Source organism: Coffea arabica, chromosome 2e, assembly GCF_036785885.1.
Source record: "Coffea arabica cultivar ET-39 chromosome 2e, Coffea Arabica ET-39 HiFi, whole genome shotgun sequence".
Classification (NCBI taxonomy): domain Eukaryota; kingdom Viridiplantae; phylum Streptophyta; class Magnoliopsida; order Gentianales; family Rubiaceae; genus Coffea; species Coffea arabica.
In genome coordinates, this window is record NC_092313.1 from 28,911,276 (window position 1) to 28,924,406 (window position 13,131).

Genomic DNA, 13,131 nt, shown 5'->3' on the forward strand with positions numbered 1-13,131 from the left:
CACATATTCTCTGATTTCATGTCTTACGATTGTTATATTAATTGAATATCCAGAGTCCGGAATTTAGATTAATCTAACAACCTAAAGTCAATTAAAACATTAAATCCGTAATTGTTTAATTGCTTTAAAATAGTCGCAACTGACATAATTGGGTTTGTGTCAGGGGAATAAACGGGTTAACTTAAAATAACTCTCGTAGCGTGCTATTTAATTAGAATAAAGTTTTTCTAGTTTGTAAGGCAATTGAAAATTGAATTCTAAAATCGTACCTAGGGTTATATCGCGATTAAAGTAGTGATTAACGGTTGTACCTTAATCATCGATACAGTAAGGAGAGGTTGACTGTCATTGCTTGTTTATCAATTAATAATTGGAATTATCATTACGTCGATGATCAATTAAATTATCCATTTCAAAGTTATTCCTTGGTTAGATCTTATTTATTGTTGATTCAATTATAATAAATTGTCACTTAGTTTTTATTTATTTTTATTTCTATTTGAGCTGTTTAATTATCTCCATTTCCATAAAAATTCCCCCATACTTTGAATTCAAGAGAAAACGAATATCCCCAGTCCTTATGGCTTCGAACCTACTGACCACTATATATAAAATCTATATATTATTTAAGCAGGTATTTATTATTATACAGTCTCGATACCTGCTAGTTTAAATCTGGTTTTCTTTTATTCTATAAGTCATAATATATAAATTGAGTTTGTTTTCTTGGCACTCTATTCATTATGTAATTAGCTATCAAAACTATTTCTCCCCAAAAATTCTTTGGTGCATTTACATTTATCATTATTGCATTTGTTAAATTTATTAAAGTTCTATTTTTACGCTCTGCTACGCCATTAGATGCAGATGAATAAGGCAGAGTAGTTTTATGAACAATTTCTAAAGATTTAATACAATCAATTAGTCCCAAAGATTCATATTCTTTTCCTCTATCACTTCTAAACTTTTTAATTTTCTTGTCAAAACGATTTTCAATTTGTTGTACATATGCTACAAGTTTTTCATGTGCTTCACTCTTATGTTTCATAAGATATACATAAGTGTATCTAGAAAGATCATCTATAAAAGTTATAAAATATCTTTTACTACCACGTGTAAGAATGTCTTCAAATTCACAAATATCAACATGTATTAATTCAAGTAAATCACTACTCCTTTCTACTTTTACATGTGGTTATTTTGTGATTTTTGTCAAGCTATAATACTCACATTTTTCAAATATCATTTTGAAGTTTAGCAACAATCCAATCTAACTCATATTCTTTATGTATTTAGAATTAACATGACAAAATCGCACATGCCATAAATTAGTACTAGAAGCAATATAAACAGAACTAGGAGATATTTTATTCATTTCAATATTTAATTTGAACATACCATCATATGCATAACCTTTCCCAACAAATACATTATTTTTTTGTAATCACATATTAATCAGAATCTATAGTTTGCTTGAAGCTAGCTTTATTAAGAAGATAACTTGAAACCAAATTCTTTCTGATTTGGGGAGTATGAATAACATCTTTCAAAGTTAAAGTACAGCCAAAGGTGAATTTTAGATTCACATCACTAACACCTTCAACCTTAATGGTATGTGAGTCACTAATCTTCAACAGGAGGGTAGTTTTTGAACCAATCTTTATTATGGCAAATGTACCTAGAAGCACTCGAATATGCCCACCACCCTTCGTGATTCTCTAGCATGTTCACCTCAATTATCATAGCTACTAGAGGCTCTTTAGCTGCATGAGTTTGAGGTTTATCACCATACTTTTTGGGTTGTCCACGTTTTCTAAAATAACAATCTTTGGCTTGGTGGACAAGCTTTCCACAAACAAAACATGGACCCCTCAAAGCTTTATTACTATTAGAGGGGGTTTCTTGGTGCTTTTTGGGTCCTTTATTTTGATATGGTGGTTTATTCTTATTTTTCATATTTTTTCTTCTAGATCTCAAGTTTGCATTATTTTTAGAATTCTGACCTCTAGAGACATTATCAGTAGAAGTAATAAAGTGTACCTTATTAGTTTGACCATTGCCATTGGTCTCCTCGGATTTATCCTGCCTCCTTGCCTCCTCCTCAATTCTAAGTCGAGCCATGACGTTGACGTTGACTAGAGTGATCTTCGACTACTTGAGGCGTAGTCCCTTTTAAATATCCTTTCAAGAATTTGGTAATTTGTCAATTATAACAGCCACTTGCATTTGTTGATCCACTTTGAAGCCTTTAGATTGAATTACATGAACTATGTTGTAGTTCATGTATTTGAGGGAGGACAGATTTGTTTTCTGCCATTTGATACTTGCAATAGCGGCTACAAGCATACTTCTTGGCTCCAACTTCTTCAGTGTCATATTTCTTTTGCAAAGCCTTCCAAATCATTTTAGTTGTGGAATAAGAAGTGGAGTAGTAGTCATAAAACTCATCAGATAAGCAATTAAGAAGATAGTTTTTACAATCTTCTTCATCACTTCTCCATTTTTGAATGCTTTGTTTGTACTCTTGCTCATCCATGTCATCAACACGGGTTTTGGTTGGATTCTTGGCTGTAAGTACCCAAGCTATGTTTAGGAGTTTTAGGTAGAAAAGTACATTTTTAGCCCATCTTTGAAGTGTTCACCATTGACCTTGAAAGGCTTGTTGAGGTTTGTAGAGCTTTCGACAGGTGTAGGGACAGTAGAATTAGTTTTGCCCTCCATTTGAATAACGTCTTAAAATTGTTGGAGGAGACTACATGAACAATGTTTGATCTTCAAGTTAACCACCTTAAATTTGACAACTGTTAAGAAGTCCGATAGGGTTGAGGTGTGTAGACCACTTTCTTTAAGATGATACGTACCCCTACAGTATTTTTTTTTAATCGATGTAGAAGATCTAGCACACCGCTTCCAAGATACAATAGCCTAACTCTATGATTGGTTACTTCCCTTTGATCTACACAACCAAGAGAAGCAGAAGCTTCCCAATATCTTACTTTGTCCAAAGAAAATTAGAATGAGGGAAAAAGAAATGAGTGTAGAGAAAAATAGTATTTAGAATAATCTTTTGTTAAGAGAAGTATGCAAGAAATTCTCCAAATAATTTCACTATTTATAGGCTACAAAAACCTTTAGAAAATAGGTTGAATATCCATGCTCAATGTATAATGGTTTGTTTTTCATATTAAATTGTAGTTAATTTGTAGAATTTGTAACCTAAAAATTGATTCATATTTGAATGGCTTATAATGACACAACAATTCTTCATTTGACCAAATAATTCATTTGTAGCTCCTATTCAAATAATTGTATAATAACTCCATTCATCCTAACATTATAATTCCCATAACTCCCAAATAAATTATATTATAACTCCTTGTAAAGATTTGGTCAAGGAAAATTTAAAATTTTATTAAAATACACTAATAATTTACTAATTCAAGAAGCTGTAATTAAGAAACGGAGAAGACAACTCGGATAATTAGGGACTATTATTGATCGAAGAGTACAGATGAAGATGATGATCAGTCGAGGAAGAGAAATTGGAAATCCAAGAATTGCCTTCAACCAACCTTCCTTCTCTCTTTTATTTGGCAACTACACTTGTCCAAGATACAACTAACGAGCTGGCGTACAAGAATTTATTCACTAAGCCCCTATCATACTTGCTTTATTACAAAAGAACCCTTGCCAAGAAAAGTAACGCAACAGTGAAATTGAAAGAAGAAAAGGAAAAGTAAATTGATTACAAAATTTCACACGCCCAGAATTAGAAAATTATCAGAAAAAGAAATGGTTTGAACTTACTTGAAACTTCATGTGGACAAAACTGAAATTCTTGAATCGTGATGGAAGCACTAAATGGGGATCAGAATCAACAAATCAAAGATTTGAAGGGGAATACAAAAAAAAAAAAAGAATAAGGGAGAATATGCGTGTTTGAGTGAGAAATGAATTTGAGATGAAAATCTTGATTTACGAATGCAGGGCTATATATAGGCATTGTGGAAAAGGGTATTTGAATTTCAGAACCATTATTCTATAGAACAACACGTAAAAGGCTTTTTTTTTTTCAGGTTTTTGTTTGATCTGTAACAGGTTCGAACCTGTACAATAAAAAAATCAACTCAAGAAATTAAAAATTTGCATATAGCGGTGAGTAGGGTCGTCTCCATAGGGATTTAAGAAATTTGCTTCTTTTTAGAGTGATACTTATGGGGGGATTTTTGGAAAATTAGAAAATAACTAATTAACTAACTACGAAAGCAATTCACAAAAATAAACATGAATTAATCAATAATAGATATAACTCTAAACAAAAGTGCAACTTTTCAGATACGGTTCACATAACTGACCATTAATGTAAAGATAGTTCAATTATTCATTAATGGATTGGTTATAACCATCAACAAACTCTGACAGTCAACTTTTCCTTACTTTTTCGATAGTCAAAATACGACCGTTAACTATTTTTTTAATCAAGAAATAACCCTAGGTACAGCCATAGGATTTAATTTTTTGACTGCATTAAAAACTAGAAAAATCTAACTCTAATCAACAAACATGCTACGAGGGTTTGTTTAAATTAAATCATACGTTTCTCTAACATAGAACCAATCACGTTAGTTGCCATTAATATTAACCAATCAAATAATTATGGATTTAATTGATTAATATAGCAGTAGATTATTAGGTTAATTCAAATATCGATCCTCTGAAATTCAAATAACAAAATAATCATAAAAAATTAAATCAAAAAACGTTAGATATCAATGAATTAAAAGAAAAAATTAAAAATCAATTCGATGTCATAGATATTTGGAACCGCATATTCAAATTGACTTTTGACTAGAAAAGAAAATTTAATTGCTTATCATTGAGAAAAATCCCAACGCGAATTATGGTGAATCTCAATGAACATGCGGCCACGAAGAAAAAGCAAAGAGCAAAGGTCCGTCGTTTTCTTTTTCCTAAGCAAAGAGACGCGGTGTCATCACTTAGCACTAATAAAGCTGACTCTATTGTCCTAACTTTTCTCCTAGTATGTAGCTATTTAGATAAAGTCAACTTCCTAATTGGAAAAGAAAAACTTAAAAAGATAATTTCCTTGTTTTCTAATTACATACTCTAACTAATAAATACAGAAATCTTCTTAATCTTGAGTTAAGGTCCGTTCAGAATTTGAGTCAAATTAGGAAACTTCTACTATTTTCTCTTGGACTTGACAGCAGGTCTTGACTGTGCTTACATCAAACTGGTCCGAAGTCTTCTGAAAAATTGCCCATTTAATCACTTTTTGCTCCACTTTTCCACAATTAATGTCATTAACCAAATATAAGTAGAAACTACCAATTAATACAACATTTGGTCAAAAATCAAGGGGAAAATATTTTAAAAATTACTAACAAAATACAGCATTTCAGTCCCTAGCAATTGCAACATTTTTTTAATTTATTTGATTATTTGTTTATTTCTTTTGCCTTTTCCTTTTGATCTTTTTCCCTTAAATGCGAGCGGCTTAGGTATTTCAATATGCCATTGATTCAATTCTGCAACTTCCTTTCAGAGTGTAGTATTACTTGTGCAAACTTAATGTGTAGCTTTCTTTGAATCGCATTGAATTAGAATCTCGGTGATTGACATTTGACACAAAATCGTAGTTTACGCATGCAATAGCTAAATAACTTAAAATAACTTTAACTTTTTTATTACTCATTTTAAACGAAAACAAAAACTGTACGTGCCAATTATTTAAACCATATGGTGAAGATTTTTTTTTTTTAGTAAAGCAAAATATTTTATTTTGTTCTGGGACAGAAGAAAGTTTTTATTTAGCAGGCCCATAACTATAAAGCTAAATGAAAAGTTTCCTGTTCAAACCTCACTAACAATGCACAAAAAATCTAGGGAAGCTGATGGACATATTGTAAAGTGTCGCAATTCATGATCGCGAATGAGTGGTAATTCTAAAGAATTAATACTGAATTCACCTTCAATTCAATTTCAATGATCTTATCCAAAGCCTCATCGAAAATTTCCACGAGCACAAATTCCACTTTTAATAGATCCAAAAATTCTTTTACAAAATAATCCACAAGTCCCATTAACAGAAAAACAGAAAGGAAAAATCGCCATTTTAGTCCTTGAACTATTTCACTTATGTCAATTTCATCCCTCAATGTTTTTTTAGCCTAATTTAGTCCTTGAACTTAAATTTCTTGTCCAATTAAATCCTTTCACTGGTGCACCACCAATTACAATCTTTCCGGCACAAAATCACCACCCAATTAAGGGCAATCCAGGAATTGCATAGATAGGGCCAAAGTTAGAACCCAAAAAACAAGATTTCCATTTAAAAGGGGAGAAAAACAAATTTCCCACCCAATTGGGAAAGAAAATAGAGATCGTCAAAAGAGAATATGAATTAGTCCTTCTACATCAAAGCAATTTGCCCAACCCCAATTATACCTAGTCTCTTAACAAAAATTTTTCACCATTACTACCATCTACTAATAATTATCAACCAAACCTTTCCTTAAGCATCACCATCTTCTCTCATTCTATATTTCATTTCTTGGATTCCATCACCTTCTCATTCTTTTTTTTTTCTTTTTCCCATAGAGATGGCAAAATATCAGAAAATTGATGAAGTTTCAAGGCAGAGAATCTATGGAATTAAATTGTCAAGATTTTCCAAACCTATCAAGTCTTAAATAGAAAAGAGCTAAGGCTTTTCCTTCTTCTCTCCAGGACCATCACCAATATCATCATAAAAAGTTCTAAGAAATTCGTTCAAGTCCTCTATATACCTTCCATCAAATAGAGGTTGAAAAACTTGAAATGCCTCCTTGGCAAGTCTAGCATGTCTAGAGTTTGCATACCCAGAAAACCATGGTGATTCATGAAACTACAATTCTTTTAAGCATTTCATCAAACACTTTTCAGGCATTTTCGACAAAATGCAATCTAAAATACATATTGAGCAAAGAACTGTACACTGTGTAGAGTGCATATTGAGCAAAAAAACTGCTCACAAAAATATCCCACAAATGAGTTGCTTTTACGACAATCACATAGGATTTTATCCCAATTAATGAATCCTATGGAATTAACAATGCAGCAATTGGGAAAGGGCAATGAAAGAAACCCGAGAGCTATGGCCAGAAGGGAAAGACCAGTAGTCGGTGGCGAAAGACACAAACATGTTTTTATTGTAGACAGGTCGGGGGCGGCGGATGAGATGTTTGAGGAGGCCAATGAGGAGAATGTCCAGAAGTGCTTCTAAAAATAGGTCGAGGAGAAAATGGTTGGTGGCGGTAGTCGAGAGAGGGTAGAGGAGGAGGGAGAGGATTAGAAGGAAGAAAAGGCGACCGTCCCTTGAGAATTCGATGGATTTGAGGAGACTGTAAGGATTGTTGGGCTGCGTTATGGTGTAGAGGCGGAGGGAAAGAGCAGTGTCAAATTTGATGAGGTGGCGGAGGACGCTGGTGATGGTGGTGAAATTGTTGGGGATGTTGAGCCCATTTTTTGAGGGTTTTGATGGGTGGATTTTGGGGAGATTTTAGGAAATTGAGATTTTAATTACTGGCTTGGATGTTATGGTTAGTTGGTCTTTTTTTTTTTTTTTCGAAACGTTAGAAGATATTCATTCATTTGGAAAAAAGAAAATACATGTACGAGCAACGGCTCGATACCACTATACAACTAGTGCACATCAGGCACTGAGGAAATTCCATTCCTCATCCACTAAAATGCCAAAGGCATGAGAACTTAATTCTCTACTTCGTTTAATACTATCTTCATTTGCCAAACTAAACAAGCACATTCGAAACAACTTTTGCATGCTCAGTATGTCCTCTATCAAGGTAGCTAACCTATTGTTAGAGGGGCTGTTGTGCTTTATCTGTCGCATAAGGTCCTGGCTTTGAGAACAGATCGTGATTCTGCTCCACTGATGCTCTAAAGCTTTGCACAAAACCAGATGGACAGCCACTGCTTCATCTATGACTGAGTCCCCTTTACTTCGCTCCTTGAGTGCCCATTCCGCAAGCCTAAAACTTGGGTGCTTTGTTGCCGTGACTCCTATCCCCAGTGCTGCCTGGCCATTCTGGCTTGTTGTAGCCACTTCCAGCTTAATGGTGCCGTCTTCATTACACCCCTGGTATTGCTCTTCCTGATTGAAAGATGTTTCTCTTGTGCTCAGTCTAGTTTTTCCTTTCATAACTTCCTCTTGCTCCAGCCACTCTTTTTGAGCTTTACCAATTGTCCAAGCTGGAGAGCAGCTGGTCTTGTTTTCAAATTCCTTACTATTCCTTTCTTTCCACACCTGCCATAAGATATTGGCAGTCAGGCCTATGTGTTCCATCCCCCCTTGCCTATTCTTTGCTTCTGAAATTCTGATCCACCACCTTTTGAAGTCCCCTTTTTGATCAATAGCACCGTCCCATTGTATTGGAGCTGCCTTCCAAACCTGCTGCGTGTGTTGGCAATTTAGCATTAAGTGTTCAACTGTTTCCTGGTCTTCTCCACATAACCTACATACTGGATCTCCCAATCTTGTTTTCCTGAAAGTTAGTTGGTCATTAATGGTGTTGTCATCGAAACAAGATTCTGTTAACCAGCAGAAAACGTTTGCCGGAGAAGATTGGTGACATCATTGGCGATGACCCGTTGACTAGTGATAGATGGAGATGAAAATTGGGATCTTCTTTTGCAGATTTTTTGTTTTTCTCCCCAATTTAGTATAAAATTTTTGTTTTACCCCATTAGATGAAAAGTTTTCATATTTCTTTATTTAATGCAGGACATGACTTGTACTTCCATTCTTGCCCTTGGGTAGATGGTGTTTTTTATGTCGGAAAAGGTTTAGTGGGCGGCACCACAGTAAAAGGATTTAATTGGACAAGAAATTTAAGTTGAAGGACTAAATTAGGCTAAAATAACATTGAGGGATGAAATTGGCATAAAGAAAATAGTTCAATGACTAAATTGGCGATTTTCCCAAACAGAAAAAGCAGAAAGTTATCAATCCAAGATCCCAGCCTGCTGGTAGCTTTCGACAGAGTCAACAAGAGTTTCTTCCACTGGCCTATATCTCCAGCCCAGCCTCTGCAATTTTTCTGAGCTAACATTTCCTCGGCCTTGATCCTTCACCTCTATAAATCTGCGAATAAATGAACTATTTGAAGAATATATGCAGACAACATATATAGTTCTTGTAGAGACTCTTAGATGCCACATTTATGGAAATCAAGATGGACATGAACCAAAAAAAAAGAAGAAGAGAGAATCAGGACAAACTGGGAGTCAGAAAAATCAGACAATTTCAAAGACAGTAATCCACCTCTTAGGGTACTTATAGTTGGGATAGTTTTTCCTCAGAATTTCCACCATATCTTTTGTCGCAGTGAGGTGAGATGAACATATGTACCGCCCTTCAGTTTCAGGTCTCCCGTAAACCAAAAGCAGTGCTTCAGCCACATCACGCACATCTACCATATCCCGGAATTTGTTTTCTATTTCTTCATATCCTTCTGTGCAGCCAGGGAGTGGAAAAAAAGTGCAGTTTAATCTCAAAAAATGATGTTATCTAAGCTAATCTCTGAGTTCTTTAATGCATATATGAAAAATACAATTCCTTTGATAAATCGTACGGCAATAAATTCATGCGACTTTTGAACTGCAAAGGACCTACAAGTCACAACATTAAGCTTTTGTATCTTTAACTACGGCTCAAAGCAATCATGCAAACAGTTGAAAGATGCAACCTCCTCAGATGCTATGCCTACCGTCTGTCTCACCTTCCATTAGGTTAAACACACAATTTCACATCAATAAAATTTGAATAGCTTGTGTATATGTCTGGAAAGATTACAGTGGCATAAAAAAAAAAAAAATTAGCATCATTGCTAGTTTAACTTTCCCTGCCATCAAGCAGAAAATTGAATTTCATTCCCACAGTAAAAAACAAACACCACAATCTTAACTTTTTTATATCACTTTGCAAATCTTAAGATCATTGTCAAAATCATAGACTATCAGAATGGCAGACAGCGTACAGGTTTAGAATCTGAAAACGTTTCAGCTGGCTTGAAGATTCAAAAACAAATGCCAAAAAGACAGCAAAGCAGTTATCTCCATGAATATAGTTTCATTCCTAGAAGGTCAACCACAATCAGATAGATGGATTTTGCAAACTTTATTGGGCATCAATTCATTGTGCATCATGTAAGTAACACTGGGAACCAGAAGCGTAAAAATTGATGGTTTACTTGGAAAAATAATTAGTTGATCAACCACATGAAGAAATCCAATTGCTTAATAATAATAATAATAATAATAATAATAATAATAGTAATTGCTAAGCTCAGAATTCATCTGAGTTCCACAGAGACATATATGCTCACATAGGCACAAACCAATATCTAAGAGAAACCTGTATCCTTTACGACCACTTCCACGCAGAATGTGAAAGAAAGAAAAATAATATGTAAGACAATGGAATAAGTTCTCTAATTGACTACAAGCACTAATAAATCACCTTTCAACAGCTTTATAAGAACCAGACTGCTAGCATTCACATCACGCTGAAGCATGGGGCCGAGAACAAAGGATGGGCATACAGTTAAAACATCAAGGCCAGTTTCTTTTGCATATTGTAAAGCCTCACTTTCAGCAACCGTCTTGGAGTAACAATACCAGTTCTGAAGAAATATTAGTACTAGATGGTCAGTCAAAAACAGATAGTAGTTGCAAAAATCTAATTTTTCAGCAATCTTAGAAACTGTATGAATAAGACAGTGAATTTTCTGCACAAGAACAAAACTACAGTGCAACTACAAAAAGTCAAATTATATAGATGCATACATTTGTTGTCTTGCAGTATTCCCCGTCTGACCAACACGTCTCATCTATAATTTCACCTTTATGCCGATTAGGACTCACAACAACAGCTGCAGTAGAGGAAACAGCTACAACGCGCTTGACATTTGCTTCAGAACAAGCCTTCAGTACATTAAGGGTACCCTTTACAGCCGGCTCAACAAGTTCAACCTGCAACAAATCATCATGTTGGCAGAGGTACTAACACTCAACTCAACTCTACATGCTCAATTGCTTGTATTTGCATAAAATATATCCAGATAGACAACTAAGTAGTGTCAGTTAACCTGACATCTTTAGAGCGAATGAGTACAAAGTTAAAGACTCATGACTGCTTATGCTAGCGATTAACTTGGTTACCAGCATCAGTTATTATTATATGCATTTATTCACTCATTTCAACATTTGAAAATTCCCACCACAAATAGATAGAAAGGCAAAGAGCCCCAGTGACTTCATAAGTTTGTGCAAAAGCTTTAACAAGATCCTATTTTGAACGATACACAACTTTAGCTCATGTTTGGCAAAACGCAAAGAAATATAATCTGTAATGACAATAGCTGTCTCCCATAAACAAATGATCTGTTAAAAATGTTATTCTGGGGAAACCAAAAGAAAGAAATATCATAGCAATTGAAAAGATTGAAAATGGTCTTGCCTCAGGATTGGGAACAGAGCCTGAAGGAACAGGACTAGCTACATGAAATACGCCATCACAGCCCCTGATGGCTGCAGAAATGGAGTTGTAATCCAGCAAATCAGCCTTAAAGAGTTTCAAATTCTCAGCTGCTTTGTCAAGTTTCTTCAGATGAACATATTTCTCATCCTCTACAAAAAATTTACAGCAATGCCCACATCATCAAATAACGAAGCAGACAATTCACAGCAGGTGCTGTTCTATATTTCCTCAATTAAACATATTTCTCATCCTTCACAACACATTTACAGCAACCCACTACATCAAATAGGAAACAGCCAATTGACAGCAGGCAAAAAATCAATTATTGTATTAAACGGAAAGAAACAAATTATAAAAAAAAAACCCACACATAAAAGAAAAAACCGAGGAGCAAATTAGGAAGGAAGGGATATGAGGATGAAATACCTACCGGGATTTCTGAGGGTGGCATGAACAGTATAATGGCGGGAAAGGAGTAGCTTGACTAACCAAGATCCCAGGTATCCCCCTGCTCCTGTAACACATACTGTCCTGGCCTTCTCAGCCTCCCACGCTGCCATGTCTGATTGCTTACTTGTAGCAGTAGTGGGATTAGTATTTTAGTATTAGATTCACTATAGATTGATCAAGAAGGTGGATAAAGTTTTATTCTTTTCTTTATTATGAATATTAGTTCTTTTTTGGTTGGATAAAGTAGAGATTTCGCCGATTCTTAAGGAGGACGATTGGAAGAGAGGGCGGTTGGAGTAGGTGGAGGAGGACGGTGGCGGTGGCGGTGGCGGTGGCGGTTGGATTTTGAATGGATGAGTACTGTATGTAGTAGCTAGCAGATTCCAGTGGTTTCTCTCAATCGTCAATGGTAAGGTACCAAGCAAAATAAGCTAATGAGGGACAATTCCACTTTACCGGTCTGTTTGGTTGGGAAAATATTTTCCGTAGAAGTAATTTTTCATGAAAATCATTTCCCTTTCATCATTTTTAGGTGTTTGGTTAGCTTATTGAAAATATTTTCTTACTTCATTTTTCTGGTGTTTATTTAACTTTTGAAATATTTTCACTTTTATCTCTATCTTTGCTTTCTATACATTATAACTACATACTTCTTCCCATGCAAAATAAGAAAATTTATCTCATTGTTTAACTTTAAAAAATCTTGGAGAAAGGTATATATGAATAAAAAATATCTCCTTAAACAAATAAATAAATTGCTGGCCATTTAGTATCAAATATCAATCACATGCAATGCTTATTGTGACATATATCTTGCACTCTCACTGCTGAAAGTTTCTCTAGAAAAGAATGTCCCTATTATACATAATTAATTACTAGCATAGGATGAGCAGGATGAGGTTTTTTTTTTATTTTGAATATACTAGGGGGGAGGGTTGGGTGGTACGCGGGAGGGAGTGTAAGGAAGAGGTCTTGGGTTCGAGTCTTCCTGTTTATACTAAAAAAAAAAAAAAAAAGAACATACTGCAAGATGATTTCAGTAAGTTTGGAACATACTACATGCAAGATGCATGCATTTCGAAAAACAACTTCAGGAAGTTGGGAGGGGAAGTTGTTTTCCA

The 13,131-nt window shown here is 34.8% G+C and overlaps 1 protein-coding gene across 1 annotated transcript; it reads right to left on the minus strand.

Moving 5' to 3' along the window:
* Nucleotides 1-8,909: 8,909 nt before the first annotated feature.
* On the minus strand, nucleotides 8,910-12,428 carry LOC113732316 (cinnamoyl-CoA reductase 1-like). Its single transcript, XM_027258016.2, has 6 exons — nucleotides 11,991-12,428; nucleotides 11,540-11,709; nucleotides 10,867-11,052; nucleotides 10,541-10,703; nucleotides 9,344-9,533; nucleotides 8,910-9,163 (listed from the first exon to the last, which is right to left on the minus strand). Exons 1-6 carry the CDS (start codon nucleotides 12,118-12,120, stop codon nucleotides 9,025-9,027), a joined length of 978 nt encoding a protein of 325 aa, XP_027113817.1. The 5' UTR covers nucleotides 12,121-12,428; the 3' UTR covers nucleotides 8,910-9,024.
* Nucleotides 12,429-13,131: the final 703 nt, after the last annotated feature.

What these genes read in the sequence shown, in the direction of transcription:
- LOC113732316 (XM_027258016.2), bottom strand. Translation starts at nt 12,120, where the DNA reads ATGGCAGCGTGGGAGGCTGAGAAGGCCAGGACAGTATGTGTTACAGGA. An exon ending in TGCCACCCTCAGAAATCCCG is followed by an intron (nt 11,710 to 11,990) that starts GTAGGTATTTCA and finishes AATTTTTTGTAG; the next exon opens with AGGATGAGAAATATGTTCAT. An exon ending in AACTATAAGTACCCTAAGAG is followed by an intron (nt 9,164 to 9,343) that starts GTGGATTACTGT and finishes ATTTATTCGCAG; the next exon opens with ATTTATAGAGGTGAAGGATC.